This window comes from Ambystoma mexicanum, chromosome 2q (assembly GCF_040938575.1).
Source record: "Ambystoma mexicanum isolate Mex_15411 chromosome 2q, UKY_AmexF1_1, whole genome shotgun sequence".
In the NCBI taxonomy this organism is placed as follows: Eukaryota; Metazoa; Chordata; class Amphibia; order Caudata; family Ambystomatidae; genus Ambystoma; species Ambystoma mexicanum.
In genome coordinates this window covers 966,721,447-966,744,773 of record NC_090924.1, presented here as the reverse complement: position 1 = coordinate 966,744,773, position 23,327 = coordinate 966,721,447, and the positions used below count along the sequence as shown (strand labels likewise).

At 45.1% G+C, this 23,327-nt stretch overlaps 1 protein-coding gene across 2 annotated transcripts in view; it reads left to right on the top strand.

Moving 5' to 3' along the window:
- Window positions 1-23,327, top strand: part of KIF15 (kinesin family member 15) — a 2,141,222-nt gene that overhangs the window by 1,890,652 nt on the left and 227,243 nt on the right. For both annotated transcript variants that reach the window (XM_069648268.1, XM_069648269.1), the window contains exon 32: window positions 23,199-23,236. In XM_069648268.1, the coding sequence (XP_069504369.1) occupies window positions 23,199-23,236 (38 nt within the window). The remainder of the gene's footprint in view (window positions 1-23,198; window positions 23,237-23,327) is intronic.

Below are 23,327 nucleotides of genomic sequence, written 5' to 3'. Positions count from 1 at the left end.
GGCGATTCGACCAAGAGACGTCCTGGAAGGCGAAATGGCGCACTGTTTAATCCCACCAGCTCAGAGGAAGAAGACTCTTTCAGCAGAAGATCTTCTCTTGTCGTTGGGAAAGTGGCGAGGTTGTTGCAGCAGGGCTCCAACAGTGGTGTCGTCGTTGCAGATGGCTCAGCTTCTCCCCTCTTCGGATTACTTGGGTCCTGTGGCGACTTCTAGCTGTCACTCAAACATGCTAATTGGTGAGCCGGGCGGCTCATCACTGGCCCAATCAGAACAGAGTGCAACTTGGGTTGCTAAGGCAACGCACTCCAGGGTGCCAATTCCCCCACCCACACATCCTGTGGAACCCAGAGTGGCACCAGTTGGAGGGCTTCTGTGGAGAAGCCCGCCAAAAAGTGGAACAAAGGGCCCGACCTTGGTTGGAGTTACAGAGACGGACACGAACGCCATTTTAGAAAAGAGTTCTGGCAAAAAGACCCAACCGGTGATTTAATATTAAATAAATAAACTGGCGGTATCTTTAACATTGCACCAAAAAGTGGTGCGTTTAAAATCAATGGGAAAATCCCATAGGAAATATTCTGGTGGAATATTTTGCGTGGTAAACACTGCCACCAGCCAGAAACTCGACAAGGGGGGGGACTGGACAGTGCCCCCCTTGGAAACAGACCCAGGGCGAATCGAATTAACCCCTTCCAGTACTGCCACAATATGATGGTTTGTACTGGTTCTGTTCACAATTTTGGACTAGTAAAGTCAATGGTGACTTTACATGCCCTGGGAGACAGTAGTCAGTCCCAGGGAATGGAGTCTGTTTGGGGGTCACTATGACACCCCTGTGTTACTGCACTGAGGCTGCTGTGTAACACATCCACAAAATCAGATGATACCCTATGGAGAAAAAAAACCCATAGTCCATAAGCACACAAAAGGTCGGACATACCTCAATCATGCCTAAGAGTGGGAGGAAAAGAGTCTCACTCTTAGCAGGAGAAAAAAAAACCCAAAAATCCAGCAAAGCTGCTGGGGGACTCTCTGGGTTTGGAAAATTAGCCTTATAAGAGAATTCTCCCTAAAACTTTGCCTCCAAATGTATTCCAGTATTTTTCCAGAGATGTTTACCGTCAGTAGAACCCCACAGCTGCGCGGCCGTTGCAGCTACCAGATGCAACTGAATTTGTAAATCTCTAGTTTCTCATGAGAAGCTTACAGACCTTTTCTCGGCTCCTAAAAGAATGCAAAACAAGTTTTGTCTGCACACATAAACAAGTTGTCTTTCTATGGCTCTAGCAAACGCACATTGTGCTCAGAAATGGCCTCTCTCTAAACCTGAAGTCAAATATTATACGAACCTGGACAACCCCTGAGATCAAAGGATCAAGGCCTTGTGAAGACCACCCGTGTCAAAAAAGCAAACGGACTGGGACGATCTTTCCCAGTCAAAGCTTCCCCAACATGGAACAACCTTCCAGCCACACTCGGATTAGAACCCAATTTTGCAGTGTTCAAAAAGTAACTGAAAATGCTACTCTTTAATCAATCAGAATCCCGACCAAGGAACGGCTGCTCACTTGTCCTGTCTTGTTTGTTCGTCCATTACTTCTATGTTTGCGCCCTGATGCCTGCGGCGCGCTACACATGAATAAATAAAATAATTTCAAAATTGTTCGTGTGTTCACAGAATGCATTTCACTTAGACTCCATCTTGGAACCAAAGGTTACATTTTTTAAATGCACTACATTCCACCCCTGGACATTTGACTTCCATAACTCAATGGCACTAAATTAGGTTTTTTTAAATATACAAAGCATTATAATACATTGTCCACAACAACACAATAAAACCAAAATAACAAAAATGCAGGCAAGGGTATAACTGAGGGTCTCACCATTATTTGGGATTCATGCAAATAGCCAATCCCACCAATTACCTCAATCATAAACAGTAATCTTGCTCAACTCCTTCAATTTGTTAATATTATTTTGCTCAAATTGAAACAACACATCCCTTCAGACACATTGCATCCTAAATGATGCTTTAATAGTAAGTAATAGCGGCTCTATTTTGTAAAACTGCTTTTCTCATTCATGTAATTGTTGACGCTGGTGCATGTGCTTGGGGCACGCGCACATAGAGACTCTTCGAACACAGTTCGGTTGATTTGATGTACCATAAATTGTTGACACTTGCCAACCTCATTTGGCTGACAAGTCATGTTGAAACAAATGTCTCCATTGGCAATGTTGTAAGTGCAGAGTTTAATCATGTTTTTCCATTCATCATTCGTCTCCTGGCAAAATTGCAAATAACTGTAGACTGAAAAAATTTGAAGAACATAGTTGTCCTCAGCTGAAGAATCTTTATGAAGTCCTTGAAAGATTTGTTTTAAATTTGGAGCAGGCGTTGGCACTGCTACCAGACATGTCGTCAGTAGGTCCATTCCATTATGCACATCCAATAGACGTATTAAGGATTTATTAGGCAAAATATTTCCAAATATTCTGTTTCAGTAAATTTCATTTGCATATTTCTTATTTCATTTCAAATCCGTTTCTTCGTGCCTGTTGGGACTGGTGTCTTGTCTTTTTCATCACATTCTCCATTTTCCTCACTTGCACATTGATCTTGGTACCATGTGTGGCATTTTGGATTGGTTTCTCCTTTTTTTTCCTTAGTCTTCCAAATGGAAACCATTGATACTTGCAATTACACCAGTCAGGCATATCCAGTACAGAATCTGTAAAACCAGAAACCGGCATGTCAGTGTTGCTAATTATTCTCTTAAATAAAAATTTTCATCAGGAACATATTTCATTTTTTTCTGGCCAGGTTCGATGACCAGAACGACTTGGTCTCTGCCTACAGCAATTATCTCTGCAGGTACAGGCGAGCCACTAGGCTTCTCTACCCACACATTTGTACCCAGTACCATGTGGTCTGATGAACCAAAACCATATCCTCCCAGATAATTAATACACTAGGGGGCTCTCCCTTTTTGATCATTGACAGTTTGACAGGTATGACAATCAATTGGGCTATCATATCCTACCTGGATAGGCACAATCTGATCTCCACTGTTCATCAAAATAACTTTAATCTTCCCTTGATGGTCAGCATCTATCACTCCTCCCAACGCTTGAATGCCTTTAATACCAATCCAGATGTAGAGGCAATTAATCCCATATGCTCTGAGGGACTTTGTACTCCAATGCCTGTCTCATTGACTACTCTACCTCTTCGTTCCAGTCTGATTTATTTCTGTGCATGCAAATCTACTCCTGCAGATTCTGGAGTTGCTCGATAAGCAGCTAAAGCACCTGGAGTCAGTTTCCAGTGCATCAGTGTCTCTCTGAATTTGCAAGTGCATTCCATAATGCAATATACTCTGGTCTAAAAACTTTATGGTGTTCAATTGTCCCTCTTGCATAGCAGCACCATCCGATATCCTGAAAAAGTATCCACAATAATACCTGCATATTGACAGCCTTTACTGATTGGCATAGGCCCAATATAATCAATCTGCAAATTTGGCATGGTAAATTTCCTCTTTTCAAACTGCCCTGAACAGTATGAGGGACGGGTCTGTGTTGCTGATGTTGGCACACCGGACATTGCAAAATGTCACTACTTCTAAAGGGATGTTAATCCCTTGAGCTGGTGCCCACCTGCGAGTAGCTTTTTCTCCAAGGTGCCGCATTTCTGGTTAGCCCACTTAGCCAGACCCTCCAAATCCTCCTCCTGAGCCTCTGCGTCCACAGATGAAATCTTGCTGTGTTCATCTGCAACAGAATTAAACCAACATTCTAATGAGTCAGTAGTACAGTGTACATCCACATGATACTGTTACTTCACTTTGCGCTAGTATTTCCCAGATGTCCTGCAACAGTTCCTTTCCCCACAATTCTTTTGAATTAATTTTCCATGCATTCTTTTGCCATATTGGCAGCCACATAGCTAGCCCATTGGACACTGACCATCAATCTGTATACAAATGACATTGGCAAGGTGTCTTGTTTCAAAGCTTGATAGACTGCATAGAGTGACTGCCCTTCCCTTTCCCTTATGTTGTCAAGATCTTTTTTGACTTGGGATTATATGACACTGCTTTTCAGTAGCGTTCAGTACCTACATAGCGAGCAGAGCCATCAGTAAACCAAGCATGCTCTTTCTGCTCCACTGTCAGATCTCCATAAGGTACTTCCCATTTCACTGGAGATTCCTGTACTTCAGTCACTTCCTGTGGTATGTAATCTACAGGTGGTATATTTGCCACTTGCTCATGTAATTTTGCCACTGCACCCTTTCCTGATTCAGCTCTTTCTTGAAAGTAGCATTTCCATTTGCTTATGCTAGCCTCTTGGGCGTGACCTATCCTGTGACGTTTAGGAAAGCTCACTACCCAGTGCATAATTATGATTTCAGGTCTAATCAGTACATCATGACCCACAGTCAATTGTTCAGTGTCAATCAGAGCCCAATAACATGCCAGCAATTGCTTCTCAAGTGGAGTGAACTTATTACCTGCCTCAGTTAATTTGCGATCCAAAATCCCTAAGGGACTAGTTTACTACAGACTCCAGTTGGCATAATTTTCCTGTACAGAGACATATAGCTCTACTTCAAAGGCCACAAATCAAGCACATGTTGTGCAGTGTCCTTTGCCAATTGAAAGGCTCTTTGCTGCTTTTCTCCCCATTCAAATTCCTTTTGTGCCACTTTGTACAGTGGGCCAAAGATTTGGCCTAAATGTGGTATGTGCTGTCTCCAAAACCCAAACAGCCCTATGAACTGTTGAGCTTGCTTCTTGTTCACTGGAGCAGCACATTCCAGTATCTTTTACTTGGCTTTTGGCACTATCTCTCAAGGGCCATTATGCCATTGAATTCCCAAAAATATCTGTCTCAGCTGCCCCTTGAATTTTGTTATGGTTAATTTCCCAGATCTCCTTTTTTAATCCCTCAGTGGTTGCTTCCAATTGATTTTGCACACTGCACTGAATCAAAATGTCATCAATGCAGTGTGAGAGTTAGATGTCAGGCTCACATGGTATCTTGTGGAAGTGTTCTGCCACCAGCCAGTGACAGAGTGGGACTATGCAAGTACCCCATAGGCAATCTTGTGAAGGTGTACTGATGCCCACCTCAAGAAAATTAGACCTGCTTCTGGCACTCTTTCACAATTGGCACTGTGAAAAATGCATTTGCTAAATCTAGCACAGCGTACCAGATGCCCTCAAACCTCTGAATATTCTCAATCAAGATAACAGTATCTGCCATTTCGGGGATTAAAGGTGGAGTGTGTTTATTTAACTCTCTATAGTCCACAGTCATTCTCCAGCTCCCATCCCCCTTTTTAAGAGGCCAGATTGGGGTGTTCCAAGCAGTAGAGACTCGTTTTAACACACCTGCGCTACATATTCTTTGATGGTATCAGAAATGTCCTTGTGCCCTCTGGGAATGCAATGTTGTTTTATTGAGACACGCTTCGTAGCCAATGGCACGTGCACTGGAGGGATCTTCAATTGGCCTACAATCACTGGTGTACAAATCAATGCATTTACTCCAAATTGATAGGTCTTACCTCCTAATCTTAAAGTCAACCCTTCCAAAATGTCAAAACCAATAATGTATTCAGGTATTGGGGACAATCAATATTTCAGATTTGTTTTTTTCAAATTGCCAATCTTCATTTCCACTTGTCATGATTCCTACCCCCGGGCATCCGGACCAGGTCCATCTGTCCCGGGAGCAGGCATCCAGATACTTGGAAAAAGCCCCGGCTAGGGGCTATCTGGGTACAGTCCTGGCGCCTACGGCGTCAGGCTCATAGAAGGGGTCAGTCCTGGCGCCATAGGCGCCAGGCTCATTTGCTTTCACTTGCCTCATGCAGACCATGCTGCTCAGCATTCAAGCCAATGTGAAGTCTGAAGGTGGACTACTTTATTTCAGGGACTATTTTCTTACTCGGGTGTGGTCTTGGGAACTTCTTACCTGGGACTACTTTGAAGGCTATTTAAACCACACCCGAAGAGCAGCTCACGCTTCGAGTTATTCTGCCTCCTGCAGCGTAACGCTCACCGTGCCTGCAAGCCAGCATCCAGTCTTCTGCCACGCCTGCCTCGAGTCTGGAGCTCCTAGAAAAAAGGGAGAAAGAAGGAAAAAGGTTAGAACAAGAACAATACTTATTTCCTCACCTGATTCTGGATCCATCCAGCCTTCGAATAGGAAGAAAGACGTTATTTGATGCGCGTCGCATCGCCTGCTGCAGCGCCACGCTATACTCACCAGCCTTCACAGCACCTCCACGATCCACCTCTGTCTTCATCATTTCTTTGCCAAACTCCGGCACCTAAGGGGAATAAAGAACAGCAAGGTGAGCCGAGAGAATAATAAGGCAATATTAGTCACCACAATAGACTTACTTGATTTTTCCGCCAGAGGCATTCTTCATCTCCACGGGCCGGCGCAGCCTCCGTTCATCTTTGCCGAACTCCGCCACCTAAGGGGAACAAAAGGACAGCTAGGTGAGCCGAAAGAACAAACCAAGGGAATCTCTTTCACCATAATAGACTTACCTGATTTTACCGCCGGAGGTATTATTCCTCAAAACGCCATAATTTCTCACTCTGCACCTGTAATGAGGGAGAAAGCAACTGATTACATACAGGTGTCATTTACCGGACAGTGTTGGATAATAGACTCTTACCTGAACTTTACCAGCCGCATGAGGCAATCTTCTCTAGGGTCAAGCTGCAAGCTGCAAGGAATCGTACAAGAGTGAAAGTCAGACATTTTGAACTCTTACGAACTATATACTTACGGCTCCTCGCCAGGAACCTCAGTGTCCATATTGTTCTGGAACTCTCCAATTCCTTCGGACCAGTGAAGTAACTGGTTATCCACGCGCCCCTGCATTCTACGCAGGATGGAGAGATCATCCTTTAAAAACCTAAGGTGAGAATATAAAAAGAGACATCGGAGGTGATTAGAGGGGAGAACAGCGGGGGAGGGGGTTATCACTCAAATCCACGGGTGGCTAATTCCCTTTCTCCACTTTCAGGAGAATACTTCTTCGGGTCAAGCAGATGAGATTAGGTGGGCCAGTCCAGTCTGTCATCACTGCACTACGCGTCACGTGGGTGGAAACCGCAGCTGTCCAGTTCCATTCGACGCCCCTGTGGGAGCCAGGTGAGCGTAACACCACTCCTGTTTCCGTACTTCGGATGTCTCTTTTCAACCCAGTCCACTAATGGTAAAATGTTTGCCTTTAAATCTTGAAAGATTACCATGAATTAATGAGGCCTCTGCCCCAGTGTCAATCAAAGCTCTGTCCTCTTGTGTGTTTCCAGGCTTCCAAAATATCTTTACATCAACATGAGGTCTCTTGTCAAATTTTATGTGAGTTGGCACCAACAGGACTTGGCCATAATCCTATTCAGACTTTGAGTGAGTGTACCCAGACTCAGCCTTCAACATTGCACTCACTGCCTTTCTCATCTCAGCATATGTTGGCTGGTACTGGGAAGGATTTCCCATCAAACTTTCTCCCTGCTCCTCCTGAGGAGACGCAGAAGGTGAAGTGTCACCCTTCTGCTTAGACATCACCTGTCTCTTGACTTGCTCATAGTTCTCTTTCCCAGCATGCCCTCTCTTCTTGTACAACGCATACATTTCCCTGGTCTCAATACCATCTATTTCTTCCCGTGGCACACCATCTTTCAATAGTGCTAAAACCATGTCTTTTCTAGACACACAGGGATCTCTACTAGCTGGTCTCCTCCCTTCTGTTCTTTTCTCGCTGCGCCTCTCCCTCTCACGAGACTTGTCTTCAGTTTTGTCCCATTCCCCCAGATCGGACAATTGCTTTATGGCATCCACCACTTCATCAGTGGGTTTGCCAGTCATCCCTACTAGCAAAGTCATGATGACACTCTTGTATGCTGGAGCGGCAGTTTTAATAACCACAATTCTGGTTGATACCGATAGTGGCACTATACCCATGTGTCCCGGCTCGTCAACCTGGATTGCCTCCTGTCATGATGCCCGCTCCCGGGGAGCCGGTTCAAGGCCTGCGTCCCCGAAAGCGGACATCCAGTCCCCAAGGAAGGACCCAGCAACCCCATATAAGGGCCCTTTGGACAGTGTCCTGGCGCCTATGGCGTCAGGCTCATAAACGGCATCAGTCCTGGCGCCATAGGCGCCAGGCTCATTATGGAAGTGCTTGGGTGCACTTACCTGATGCAGACCATGCTGCAGGATCTCGGCCTCCTTGAGGCCTGAAAGGAACTACTTTACCTGTGGGACTAATTTACCATCCGGGCGTGGTCTGGGAAGGATACATACCTGATTGGAGGAAGGATACATACCTGGAACTTCTTCCAAGGCTATTTAAACCCCACCCGAACAGCCACACGTGCTTCGCGTTGTTCTGCATCTAGCAGCTGGACGCTCACCGTGTCTGCCCCTGCATCCTGACTTCTGCCACGCCTGCCAGCATCCTGGATCACCTGCAAAGGAAGAGAAGAAGAGAACAGAAGAAGGAAAAGTCCTTACCTGCTAAATCCGCATCCCGGAGACATCTCGCCGACAATCCTGAAAAGGAAGACTTTTATTTAAAAGCTCATTGCGTCGATCGATGCAGCGCCGCATTCCACTCACCTTTACAGGGCGCCTCCATGTTCAGCAGCGATCATCCGGATTCGCAGTCACGCCCCAGCGCCTAGGGAGAAAAAGACCAGAACAAAAGGTGAGAGAGAGAAGGGAACAAGAAAAGCTAAATCTCCATGTTAAGACTTACCTGTTGATTCATTCCCTCTTCATTTCGGGTCCGCGCAGCATCCTGGCATTTCCGGACCCCGGCCCCTAAGGGGAAAAAAAGACATCAGCGTTAATGAGCGAATGAAAAGACATTACCAAAAAACGCTCATTAAAGACTTACCTGATTTCTACAAGGATTTCACCTCTCATCTCGGGTCGGTGCCTGTTCCCCGGCATTCCGTACCCCGGCCCCTATGGGGAAAAAGACACTAGCATTAGTACATTAATGCATGGCCACAAGGGGAACCTCTTATCAAAAAACTTACCTGGAAACCAAGCAAGTTTGGTTCTCACCAATCCGAAAATCCAGTGAAGTAACTGGATACCAACGTGCCCCTGCGTCAGAAGCAGGATGGAGAGCTCGTCCTTCCAGACCCTACGGTGAGACGCTACGAGGAATCACAGAAGGGTTTCGAGGAGGGTGAGAGGGGAAAGTGGGAGGCTGATTGCATTACCCCGCAGACAGTTAATCCCCTATTTTCGCCTACAGAAGGATACTTCTGCGAGACAGACAAGCCAGATTTGGGGGCCCGGTCCAGTCCGTCTTCCGAACCCTGCGCATCACCTTAGAAGAGGTCACAGCAGCGCGAACCAGGCCAGCGCCTCCGTGGGAGTCAGGTGAGCGTTACACTCCTTCATTGCATGTTCCCTAATCTTTTGAATTGCCTCTTTCAAAGTATACCATCTCTTCTCCTCAGAGGGCCAATCGATGGTAATCTGGTACTTTCTATTACATCCCTGACCTGCACAAGAGCAATAATGACACTTGTGAGGCTTGCCCATTGGCATCAGGCCCTGGACCAGCTTGCAACACTTCTTGATCAGTAGTATCATTTGATAAAGGTAGGAAGCGCAGTGAGTTAATAGAATCCACTAACAAACCTGCCCCACCCACATCATATAACCTCAGCATCCAAGCCAATAACGGCTCACCCGACTTTTGTCTCAATCGATTGAATTTCACCCACTTCTTGCTGAGTGAAATCCTCAAGTGTGGTTAAATCAACCAAGCCGCCCGCTGGATTATACAGATGAGGCCCAGCTATGCGCCTAGTCACCGGATTCACAGTCACTTTTTTCCCCATCTTCTTTAACTGTAGGTTCTGTCTTCATATCAGTATCAGAAGATGTACTGCTCGAAGAGGAATGCCAAATATTCGCATCCCAACAATCCAAGTCCCAGTTTATATCAGCTTTTGAAATGACAGCTGCTACCTTGCATTTATCTATTCTACCTCTGTGCTTTCTCTATCAGAATTGGGCCACTTTAATTGCCACATTTTCTGCAATTTGTTGAAAATTTGAAGACTTGTCACTCCAAATTTTTAACTGCAACTGCAGCATTAAAGAAGCCTACCTTTCTGTTGCCAATTCTCTTTCTAAGTGCTTTACTTCCTCCTGTAAGTGCAAAGTCCTCTGATGTACCTTACGATAAGCTTCAAGTACAATTCAACCTCTTCTGCTCACAGCAGCAGACTCGCTCCCTTTAATCACTGGGACTTTCTGTAAACAGGTAATCGCATCAGGCTGTGCGGTAGCCAGAAATTCTTTCCATTGCTCACACAAACCAGAGCTATATACGAATTCTGCAGCTAAAGCATCACAAGGAGCAGATTTCCAACCAGGAATGAGTAGTTCACAAGAGTCCCTGCAAGCAGGACAAGTTTTATCTCTTTTTCTGAATAAGATATCACAAAATTGGGCACTAATTCAAGTACAGTGAATAAATCACTGCGCTCTTTTTAAAAAGCTAAAATAAACAGTTGCGCACTGCCGCGATCAGCACACACAGCAAACCCTTTCAGTTATAAAACCAAAGCCAAAAGAGAAACAAATCAAACCTTTTAAAACATCGTAACTCAAAGTACATAGAAATGAAGTCTTGCGCTCCAAAGCTCAAAAACTACAGATTAGTCAGCCATGGAATCGTGACGCCAATTGTTTTGCCTTCCTGTTTTCTCAGTAATTTAAAGATATCTTTTTTTACTTAAGGGGTTCCCCTCTGCTAAATCCCCTCTACCTTAGAGCCCTCCAGCTCTTTTGCTATATTGTTTGGCTTTGAACTTTTCATTTTCAATGTGTTTCACTTTATGCAGACCCTCCAGTTTATAGCGATTTTGCGATCCCGCAAAATGCCGCGAAAAATGGCTGTTTTTGCAAAAAAGCACAAAAATGGCTGTTTTTGCAAAAAAGCACAAAAAATGGCTGTTTTTGCAAAAAAGCACAAAAATGGCTGTTTTTGCAAAAACAGCACACAAAAATGGCTGTTTTTGCGTGCTGTTTTTGCAAAAACAGCACACAAAAATTGCCGTTTTTGCAAAAACACCCACAACAATGTCAGTTATTGAAAAAAAAAGGGCCCAAGGGGCTCAGCTCTTATTTTCTGGACTCAAGAAATGAAATGCACAAGCACATTTCATCACTTGAACAAAAATAAGAGCAGTCCTATCCACAAAGGACATCTGAATGGATGCTTCTTATATGCGCCCATTCAGATGTCCTTTTTCACCCCTTTGCGCAAATCAGGTGGCATTTCTGCACATTTAAAAGCGCATCCCAAATTGACAAGCAAGATGCGCTTTTAAATGTGCAGAAATGGTGGCCACTCTATGCGCCCACTTTAAATATGTGCACGAGAGGTGCCACTGCTTTACAGGGTCTTTACTGACCCTACTGACTCATGCAATACTTTAAAAAAAATGGTTTAAGTGTGACAGCTGCTGTGTCACTTGCATTTCTGTTCCCCAAATGGGATAGAAATTTTGCATTTTACAGTGGCAGGACCCTTAAGCGCCAGTCAAGGTGAAATGCATGCAGAGCCTGTAGACCATTGTCAGGAGAGCATTTCTAACAAACGTATTCAAGGTGGCTGGCCAGCGCATCATTTGCGCTACAGCTCTGCCTCGTGGAAATGCGCAGGTCACCTTTGAGAGTAAGGTGGCCTGCTCATTTCCAAAAATGGCTTATCTAAAAACAGCACATCTTCTGCTCTATTTTTAGATGCCCCATTTTCTGCGGACACAATCTACAGTTTTCTTCAAAGATTGAAAAATGGTCACAATATGTGAGAGAAAGGAGTGATGGGTGCCCTTTGGCGTGGTAGGCAAGAAAGCGAAGGGAGATCTGGGGAGAGCAGTGGGTCAGAGGGGGGAAGCAGTGAGATGAAATGGCATTTATAACGCGCCTATACACAAGTAGGCAAGAGAGCAGAGCGGATGCAGTGGGGCGGTGGCCCAGAAATCAGAGAGAGCGGAGGTACAGAAAGTGGAAGGAACGTGGGCTCGGGGTAGTAGCGGGCTGCAGATTGGGAGAAAGGATGAGGGAAGAATGTGATAGAATGGGAGAAAGGATGAAAGATGCAGAAGTAGCATGCAAGAATGAATGTATAACGCGAGAAGAAATTGGGGAGCGTACGATGTGTGTTGGGTGTATGATTTGGAGTTTGGCAGGGACAAGAAAGCGCAAATTGTGACTTGGCAGTGTGGCGGAGCATGTGAGTGTGTATTACTGAGCATGAGGTTCAAAAATACAAGTTGAGATGGGGAATTGGTGAGACGTGTGAGGTGTGTTGGGTGAGAGAGGTGTGTGGGTGTTTGCGGGATTGGGAACATAGAAGGGGAATATTTTCTGAATTACAACTGATAATGATTAAAACGCTAATAATATATTGCCAGGACAGATGGAATCTAATATTGTCAGAGAATAATAGGAGTCTTACTACTGTCATAATTCAATTTTGGAATCACATAATTACGATGAAGAGGACATAACTATCTGAAAGGGAAGACTGTCAGTAGCCTTGAATGTAGAAAGGAAACAACCTTAGAGAGTTTAGAGAGTATGGATAACGAAAAATGTGTGTGCTAAAATATTATGTTTTTTTATTGTGAATTTTGATACTGTACGACCTTGTGGATAAATGAAAAGTTTTGAATAAAACTATAACATTAAAAAAATAATAATAATATTAAATTAGCATGCTCATTAAACCAAAAAACGTGGCCAAAACAAACCCTGTTCTGCCAAGCCAGAGACATCTAGGACTCTTCCTATTTGATATGAAAAATACATATATTGACACCCTGGCTCTCTTGTAGCCTTGCACACAGCCTCTTTCCTGCAGTGTACCAATTTTACACCCTCCAGTCAATAGAAATTGTGCTGCAAAAATGCTGCCATAAAGGTTTGTGCCGCAAAATGTGCCATTTCATGAATCCTGGAGGATCTGTTTATGCTCATGGACTATGGAGTCTCACCCACCCCATAGGCATCATCTTTTTACTTTGTGTCACCCAGCACCTTTAGTTCAATGACACAGGGTTGTCTTTTCAGACTTCCCACTTTAAACTCCATTTTCTGGGACTGACTACTGTCTCCCAGAACCTGTAAAGTTGCCATTTACTTTACTAGTCTTTTTAAATTTGCAGACCCAGTACACCCCATCTTCCCATAGAGTACTGGAGGTGTTAATAGTTATCCCCTTTTGTCTGATTCGCTTGCAACATTAGTATGTTCCCCTTTCTCTAAGATTTGGCTGGTAGCAGTGGTATCTACCATTTTCATTCTACCGCAGACTATGACAATAACCTTTGGTACTGTTAGAGGCTATGGTGGTAGCCTCAAACTCAAACCCGGTAATCCACTTTTAATTTGACTTGGTTCCGATCGAGTTCTTTAGCCATATCTTTTTGTAAAGGTCTTTCTAGTGTTTTATTCTGCGCGCCAAACCAGGTTTGGTTCCTTTGTTCGCCGTCCTTTGGCTGGCTTCTGCACATAAGCCCTCCTTAGGCACCTGAGTGTCTGGGTGGGCAGGATGTGAGGGAGGGGTTTGAGGCCCCCTGCACAGGGTCTCCTTGGAGACCCGAGTCGCACTCTTGTTTGATTGGCTAGGTGGCTGCCCTGCCAGGACAAGCCACCCTGATGTGTGATTGACAGCCAGGCTGTGTGAATGGGGGATTTGGTGCATAAAAAGCCAGTCTCTGAGACTGGAAGGCAGAGTCACCACTGGAACGAGAGAACCAATGAGAAGCTGAAGGAAGACTGCTGTTGCAACTACTAGACATCCGGGTGAAGCCTTGCTGCAGGTCCGAATCGCCTGAAACTTCGACGACAGAGGAGATCTGCAAGGAATCTTCTCCCCTTTAGCTTGGTGGGAACAACCAGCTCGCCAAACACCAGACACCGGTCCTCATCCTGGTCGAATTTACTGGGCATCGCTGCTGCAGATCGGATAGCCAGTGGGAAGAGAACCAGTTCGGGTTTTAAGGAGCACACCTTTTATTCGTCGTTTTGCTCCGCTGCTGTCTTCTTCCCTAGGCAGTGCAGGACCCTCCAGCCGTCGTCCTTCTAGTCACCACCACAGAAGTTTCAGGAACTGCCAGGAACAACTGCCTCAGCTACAGCATTCTTCTTTAAAGGTACTGTGAAAATTTGCTCGTCCGTTTCGTCCGACCGCGATGAAAGCACAGGAACCCCAGAGCTGCGCAGCCGTTGAAGCTACCAGACTCCACTGAATTTGTAAATAATCTCTGGTTTATCATGAGAAGCCGACAGACCTTGCTCTCGGCTGCTAAAAGAATGCAAAACAAGCTTCGTCTGAACACATAAACTGTGTTTCTATGGCTATAGCAAAGGCACATTGTGCTCAGAAATGGGTCTCTCTTTAAACTTGAAGTAAAAATGTTCATGTGTTTTCACAGAATGCATTCTTAGACTCCATCTTGGAATCAAAGGTTACATTTTTTAAATGCGCTACACAGGCAAATTTGCATGCACACGCAGGGAGGGCTAAGGCCGCTTCAGTCACATTCCAGAGGCAGGTGCAGTGGCATGTCATCAGTAAGGCAGCCAGATGGTCTTCCCCCATCAGCCTACTGCAAGCAATACTGCGTATATATTAGTGCGAGGTCAGATGCTGAGTTCGGACAAGCGGTCCTCAAGAACCTATTTGCAAAGTAGTCACTCACACTCCTCCGTAAGGGCTTTATCGGTTGAAATCACCCATACAGCATGGAGGAAAGGGGACGGGGTTTAGGAGTAATTAAAAGTTACTCACCTTAGTGACTAAAGTACTCCTAATCCATAGACCCCTTTCCTCTGTACGACCCTCCGCCCTCCCTCCCTCAATAAAAAGTATGTCGGGCTAAATTAACCATCCTGTACGTTCAAGGGGACTGAGGCCAGGCGGCGGGGTTATGGGGGCGAGATCACACCCACCGTGCCTGAAATTTAAAAGGCAAATTCTTTTTCCCGAGGCAAATGCGTTCTGGTCCCGTCCCACGGGAGGGACACCCATACAGTATGGAGGAAAAGGAACTATGGACTAGGAGTACATTAGTCAATATGATGAGTAACTTAATTTTCCTTATCCAGACACCTTAACACAGGTCGCCTTTCTATTGAGCTGTTTGGTCTCGTGACACCAGCGAAAAACAAAGTTTGCGGCTTACTAGTAACGGCTCTGTGTAACCCAGGGCATCCAAGCTGCCTCTCTGCGACACCGAACAACCTTCAATGCAAAACAGCTGCACCCTTTCTAGCCGCAGGCTTCGCCGCCAGGACTCTGAGCCCCTGCTAATGAGTAGACTGGGGCATTGCCAGCCTAGACAGACAGCAGACACTCCTGTAACTTCCTCCTTCTGCACAAAATAGCTCTGCCCTTTGAGCACTGGAGGCAAAGCCCACGGTGACAGAGTGCCTGCTTCTGAGTAGAAGAGGGCGTGGCCAGGCTAAATGTGCAGCAGGCACTCCTGTAGCTTTCTCCTTTGGTGCAAAACAGCCATGCCCTTTGCAGCTGCAGGCTTCGCCTCCAGGGCTCAGCACCTGCTTATGCGTAGAAGGGGACGTGACCAGGCTAGATGCACAGCAGGCCCTCCTGTGACTTCCTCCTTCGGTGTAAAATAGCCAAGCCCTTTGCACCCTCAGACTTTTCATATCAATACAGTTCAAAGACAAAAATACTTTCTGTTATGGGTTACTTCCTCTGTAAGGAAGGCATGGTATCAACAGTAAGACAGACACAAGTGACCACATTTCAAGGGTGTTTATTGAACTTTAATTGGGTTTGAAAAACACCTATCTAATCCTAAATCTAAAGATGGGAGCAATCTACGACCATCAAATAATAACGCAGTCCTAGTGGTGTCTTGTCAAAATAAAAGGTGCTCTACTAATAACCTATTTCCAACCCTTACCTCTAATTATAAATAGTGTGGGAAATAATGTAATGCAAAAGACAAGTGTTCAAGTAATGATATGTCAGGATGTTCAAGCTGTTGGCTTTCCTTCCCCATGTTTTCAGCACATGAAAAGGCGGCACACTAGAGTTTAGCACAGTCTATGGCTTCTCTAGCACAAGGGTGCAGTTCAAAACTTCAGCATCATGGCCTTCTGTGCCAAAGTCTCTTTGTCATTCAAAGTCTCTTCTTTCAGAGGGCTTGATGCAACAAACAAAAATGTTCCTTTCCTTGTGTATTTCACATATACACCATTTTATTAGGTGATTTACTATTCACCTCAGATCCCCCTCCGCCAGGCTCAGATCCACGTTAACACAAAATCTTCAATTAGTCTCCCTCTCTGCCTGGCACCGACCAATTTATCTACTTTGCCATCAACTTTCTTTACTGTATCAAAATCAAAGACTTTCGATTGTGCACAGGATTGTGCTTGATCCGCTGCGGGACCACTTCCATTCACAATTCTTTGCCACTCTTTAACTTTTGTCAACTCTCAGCTGGATACCTTACAGAGACCTTGCGCACACAAGCGGTGCCAGACCACTCTGTCAAAGGTATTGTATCTTGGTTTCAAAGTTCAATCTCTCATCTGCAGTTCAGCTTTACTCACGTTGGTTATCACACGCGTTTCATATAATGTTCGTTCCAGTGCTCGCCATACAATGTTGCTGCTTGCAACCTTGGCTTTGACACAGACCGGTCGTGTATCGGTCTCCCCAACTCAATGGCTGTGTTGATTTCACTAACGCTGCTATGCTCTTTGCGCGTTCTATTCTCTTGGCTTCGTGAAAGTAACATTTCCTTGTCGAAAATGTTGAGGGAACTTCCCTCCTTGTGATCCCCTTCTGTTTCGCCGTCTTTCTCCTCTTGTTAAACTGCCATCTTGGAACAGCTTTTTCGTTGTGCGCTTTGCCTCGCTCAGGTGTGTTCTCGTGCTCTGCCTTTTATCTGTGTGTGGAAGTGTAATGGAAGTGGTTTGTGTGTGATGGTCAGTAATTGCCTGACCTTGCCTGACCATTGTATTGGGACCCGTTGCTGATACGGCTCGCGATTTAGTCAGTTTTCTCTCATAGCGGGTTGTTTGTGAGAAAGTGTTTGTGTTGTAAAATGGGAGGGTTGGGTTCCTAAATATCCTACCTGGTAGGATGGGGGTAAAGATGTTACAGGGAAGGGCATACCGCGTCTCACCATCCGGTGTCCCACTCCCCAAAGACCCCTCACCATGGTGATCCTTCCCCACTGGTCCAAAAGCGATGTCCGTGTCCTGGCTACCTGGATTACAGATCCCCGGTGACTAGTGGGTGAGACACCTTCTGGTTTCTCACACCTCCCACAAATTCCTTATCTTAAAAATGTATTCTCCGGCATCAGTGTAACCTTTGGCATTTTTACATCCACAGTCTAAGGGATGGCAGTAACAATAGAGTCGCGCCAACACCCTTTTCTATTGTTTGTACCCATCACTCTAAATTCGATGTTCTATCTAGATGGTTAAAATGGAGCCGACTGAGCCCCATGACTGCAATTACTTTTTTATGCGTGCTGTATTTTGAACACCACTGCATTATAGAGTTTGTTACTTCATCTTGCATATTCCCCTGAAAGCTCCCGGCTTCAAGCTCTGCCCCCATTGCTGGAGGCAAATGTCCATGTCCGTGCCCTACCCCCATAGTGTGCCTGGGGGATGACCATGAGATGAACTGTGTTTCTGTCAGTCCTAGGAATACTCTGGAAGCATGCTTCAAAGTTTTTCACTTTTGTTCCCAAAGCTGGGAAACGGACTCCTTTGAATTCCCCAACTTTAGGGCTTTCTACCATGAAGTCACATGTTACGGAGGAAGAAACGTTCCAGTCAAGATTTCATGATGACAAAAAAAACTAGAAGAAGAAACACTGCAGCATAATCTTCTTCTCCAGTTACTCATTGAAGGGGTGCTCTTCTTGCTCTTAAGTCTTTGTCACTTAGGTTCAAGGGAGGAAACCTCAGAAGAATCAACATCTGCCAAGTAACAGGTAATGCTTCTCACTAGTTCTTTAACCCGAGTAGTGGGAGGATTTAAGGGGCAAGATGCTTGTACTCTTTGCAAAGGTGCTGACTGCTTCGTCTTTGTTGCCAATGGTGGAGCCAGGACACACTGCTGCGCCTTCTGCAGCGTGCACTGCCAGAGGAACCCTTTTAACCCAAAGCTGCACATCTGTTAGCTTGCTCCTGGCTCTAGTTATTTAGACCATGCCCTTTCAGTGCCTACCGTCATCACTCGAAGGGTCTGCTTTCCGGTGACTATGCCGGCCATCTCTGCTTTGGCTGTGGTGCCACTTTGCAAAGGTACCTTTCTGGACTTCACTCTGGCCTCCATAAACCAGTATTTAGCATATATAGTTAAAATCTTAGATACAGATGTGCCCTTGTCCCTTTTGGGTTTTAACCCATGGACCTCAGTCGAATGAAGGACTTAATAAAGAGTTTTACAGGCAGGAGGATGTCCTAAATGTCTTGGCCGCCCTCCTCAAGTGACACCAGCTGATTGGACACCTTGCCTGCAAGCCTTGGCTTATGGTGAGACTCTTGGGCTCTATCATAGCCTCTGGCCTGGTATGCCCTTACAGACGTCCTGGAGCAAAATATTACTAGAAAGATATTTCATCTGTCTTCCATAAGTGTGAGCTATATCACATGAGATCTTCCCCTCTTGGTGGCTTCCTCAAATGGACATCTTCACCTTCAGTGTTTTCCAGAAGTGAGAGTTGTTCTGCTCCACAGAGTTTTCTCTGCAGGGAGCTCTGGGGAACACACTGATTTTCAAGTAAAACTTCATTCTCATCTTTGTATTCCCTGTGATTTCCGTCACACCAAGGGTTCTCTTGAGGCGATGAGGTTTGGGTCCACCATGCTCTAAATCACTCAAAGGTGTGGGCGCGGAGTACGTGGCACCCCTTGGCAAGGGGTGGGGCCACTCTCCCATTTGGGAAGCAGGGACCTCTCTGAGTCTCATCCTTCAGGCTTCGCTGCAGAGAGTCTGACCTATAAGGAGTGTGAATTTTCTGTCCTCTATGTGCTCCAGTAGGTAAACCACCAAGTTCATCTATGTCTGCAGGTCTAGTACATTTTCGGCCATATGTCAAGGAAGGGGTCTAAATCCTTTGCCTTGTCCTCCCAGACCTCTTTGAGTCTGAACTTTCTTCTGTCCGTGGTCCAACATTGCCATTGTGAAGGGGACTTTGCCGCTATAAGTCTATATGAGCACCTCCCCCACAGGGCTCTTCCTTTGCCATGCCCAGAGTTAAGCTCTTCTTGCAGGAATTGATTAATCCGTCTTCACCACCCCTGTTCTTCCTGCATGGTATTTAAGCTTTGTTTGGCTGTTTCGCATGATGGCACAGTTAAGCCCCTGCAGCATTCTTGCCCTTCCCTTAAGGTTTGACCACCCTTAAGGTTGGTTTTTTGGTTGCAATCCTGCCGAGCAGGCAGGTGAATGCTCAAACATGCCTAGCGCATCTTCTACGAGGAGAAAGAGACTTTGAGGGTGAGGCCAACCAGCCTTCCCACAGTCGTTGGATTTTTACTGTCGCAGAATATCCATCTTCCTGTCTACTACCCTCTGGCTCATCCTTCCAAGTAAGAGAAGTGGTTTCATCATTTGCACCCCAAGACTGCTCTCAGCTAGTATGTCTCTTGGACGAGGGATATTAGGAAAGATGAGCAGCAATTTTTGGGGATTTGCTGGTGTTGGGGTGGTCAGGAAAAGTCACACTGAGAAAGAGGGGTTCATGTTGTGCACACCATATTTGTGACTGGACCAGCGCAATGCTGGCGCGATGTAGCAATTTTAGAAGTATCCAGCGTAGTTGATATGAATTGGATATGTATTACCTTAAGTGTCACTTTGTGTTAAAGTTGATGCATATTAGATTTGCATGCGCACAGCAGGATAAATGTCAAAATCGCCAATGACGATTATCCAGGCTTACAGCGCAGGGAGTCTTGATTCTATTAAAGACACGGAGGCGAGCATTATGCTTAAACTCTTTAATGCCACACTCTCAGCAGCTTTTCAAAATATTAACTTCTTTCTGTATCTTTCTTTATAAACAGTAAACCAACAAAATGTCCACCACATGGGACTACAAATCTCAACGAGTCCGCTGTGTTCCTGTGGTTTTGTCTTTCTGAAAAGTAGCCAATCCCAAACTAGCAACATCTGTGTGTAATGTCCTGTTTGAAGCTCCTCCTCTTTCTTTGCTGCTCTCCAAGCAGATGAGTGATTGTTTCTTTTACTGGAGTGAATTTGTTGTTATAGTGTATTTAGATTAACGTTGGCATTGTCTTTATTTTGTTTACGCATCTGTGCTTAAGTGTAAAGAGGCGTTGTCGCACACAGCAAATTCTAATAGGCATTTAAATGCCACCGGGCGTTTGCGTACTGCAGTATTGACAGCGCTCTGCTGTAGCAGATGCCAGATAGCAAAACCGAGACCAACTGACACACTTGAACCTCATGGCCGGGTGGAATACCATAGTACACACACATGCGCTTAGTGGGTAAGATTTAAATAAAGGTCCTTGACATTCACGCGCACAGGGTGGAATACCGTAGTACACACACATGTGCTTAGTGCATAACATTTAAATAAAGGTCCTTGACATTCACACGCACAGCGCTTGCTTTGACAATAAAGAACCTTACCTTTCCGGCGATGCATCCGCAGTCCGGGGGAAAGTACGATCAAGACGACAGTTACTGCTGTAGCGATCACAAGGTGCAGCTCTCTTTGCAGCCTGCATCATCTAGGCCTTGGCACAGTTACACAGTGAATTGCAGAATCTGCACATAAAGAATACTTGTTAATTATGGAGCAGGAAATCTCTTCCCCCCCAGACTGGAGTGAAGAGGGAGGTGCCTGTGTTGGACAGGGATCTGAACCCGAGTTTTAAAAAAAAGTCTTGGGGGATTTATTGGCAATGACCGTATCTCAGGGGTTGAAGCCCATTCAAGACCACCTACAAGTGCTGGAGACACTTAATGCCAAAAGCATCAGAGCCACTGAAAAGAGGCAGAGAGAAAACACTCCTGGTGAAGGGACCTCAGCCAAGCATCCCAAGAAAGGGAGTGTTGGACAGAGGAGTGAAAAGATCCAGAAGAGCCCCCCCCTCTTCTACTCCTCCGGGTCAAGGTGAAGAGGTCCAGGAAGCACCCCGTGAGGTAGCTGACCCATTTGACAAACTTAAAAGTGCCTTTTTGGGCAACGAGGAGTTTCATAATGCTCATGCTGGGAAAAATACACTGTGAAGAAGATACAATAGTTATTAAACATGCATCTACTGATGTACAGACATAGGGAATTTACAAATCTGAACGCAGTGTGCTCTTTTTTTATAAAGTGTTTAAACCCTGCTGTAAGGGGTTTGCGAGGTGAATTTAAAGTGACTAGGAAAAACTGGTTTTGCAGGGTTGGAGGCTGAACGAGAGGTAATGATTAGCCATGCCATTCAGCAGAGGTTTAGCCAACAAACCGGCCAGGGTTTCTATAGCTTGGCAGCATTCTGAAGGAAGATGTAATATTTTTAAGTGCATCAGACTTTTATTGTTGAGTGGGGTACTAAACTTGGGGTGAAGTGACGCTCGAGGCCAGAGTGACCGATGCTCATAGGTTTCTATTGTTTTCTCAGGATGTTCCATGCATGTTGAATTGGCAGTAATTTAGGTTAGAGTGATCCGAGACCGCCAACAAGTCGGGGTGCGTGAGGTGTTTATCGTGAGTTCAAAGGGAACCTGTTTATTCTGCACCTCTGCATGTTTGAAGCGCTCGTGCAAACCTTGTGCAATTACATTTAGGGTTAGGAGGTCTCGGATCAGCTGTGACTTGTAATAGATTATGCTTGTATGTGTAACACTGATGTCACAACTTACCACGCACAAATCCTAAAAGATTGTGTGTTGTACACATGAGCTGAAGATGGTAGTTAAGATTATCGTGACCAATGAAAATGGGGGAATTGGAGAAATATTGGATTTCTTTTGTATAGGTCCTGACCAATCACATGTGAGGGGTGGCTTTTAATAAAATATATGGAAGTGGTTTAACTGTTGCAAAAATGTATATATTGTGTCACCTTGTGTACTTCAGGGAGACTGGTTAGTTTGACTCTACAGCGTCATCTTGCCCCTACCGGATGATTATACAATAAACTTCATTACATACAAACGTGCACTCGCTTCTTAAGTGGTGGGCATTCTTGGGGGAAGGTGATTAAAGGCCCATCCGCACACTGCTGCTCAAACTTGACAGGCGTTTACCAATCATACATTGTATAGGTTGATCATGCTTTGCATTCCTGATTGCTAAAGTATATCTCGTAAAGTGGTGCATAAAGGTGTCTGGGCCAATTCCACCAGAGTGTTGGTGGCTACCACTCCCTTGCAGAGCGGTGTCCCTGGTTTGGATTTGTCCGACGGCTACATGGGTTTCTCTGCCACATTTACCAAACAATATATCCTGGATTGCTTGTCTAATCAGAATCCCTGCTTTGGTTGAGCAGTGCTACATAATTTCTTTGTATATTTGATGGTTCCTCACTCTCCTCCCTATTCCTGCTTTCTGTATTGCCTAAAGCATCTTTCTAAGGTGGAAAATATGTGGGAAGATGAACTCCATTAGAACAAATGACTTATCTTGGGTCATGTTCTTTCTGATGGAATCATCTTTTCTCGCACAGAAAGCTCATTGCCCTCCTTCCTAACCCTACTGCCTCTCGAACCTAACTCCTTAGCCCCTTGCAGTTCTGCAGTTCCTGAGAAGCTGAATGCAGGAAAAATTGGTTTTCTTGGGGTGCTTCTGGCTGGACATGTACCACCCATGACGTCTCATCCATAATCGTAGGTGCCCATCAATAACGCAGTGCACTGCCCCCCAGTGGCTGAAAAATAATCAGAAGTCAGGCTGAATCTGGCAAATATATTTCACTAATCCATCCTAAAGAGCATTACGGAAGGTATGTAGTTCGTTATTCTTACTGTAATGTATGACCCTAGATACATTTGCTCTTTGCAAATGCAATAAACTGTACTGTATTGCAAAACAGAAAAGTGAGTTTTATTGAATTCTTTTTAGATAGTGGCGTGTAATATTCAACCATATCTTTTACAGAATAAAGTGACGGAACAAATGAGCAAAGTAGAAGCAGAGTAAGTTAATTTATACTTATTTTAATCTTTCATTTTCAATTTCCTTGATTATTTGAACAGCCTCTCTGGTAATGTAATATGATTTTAGTCA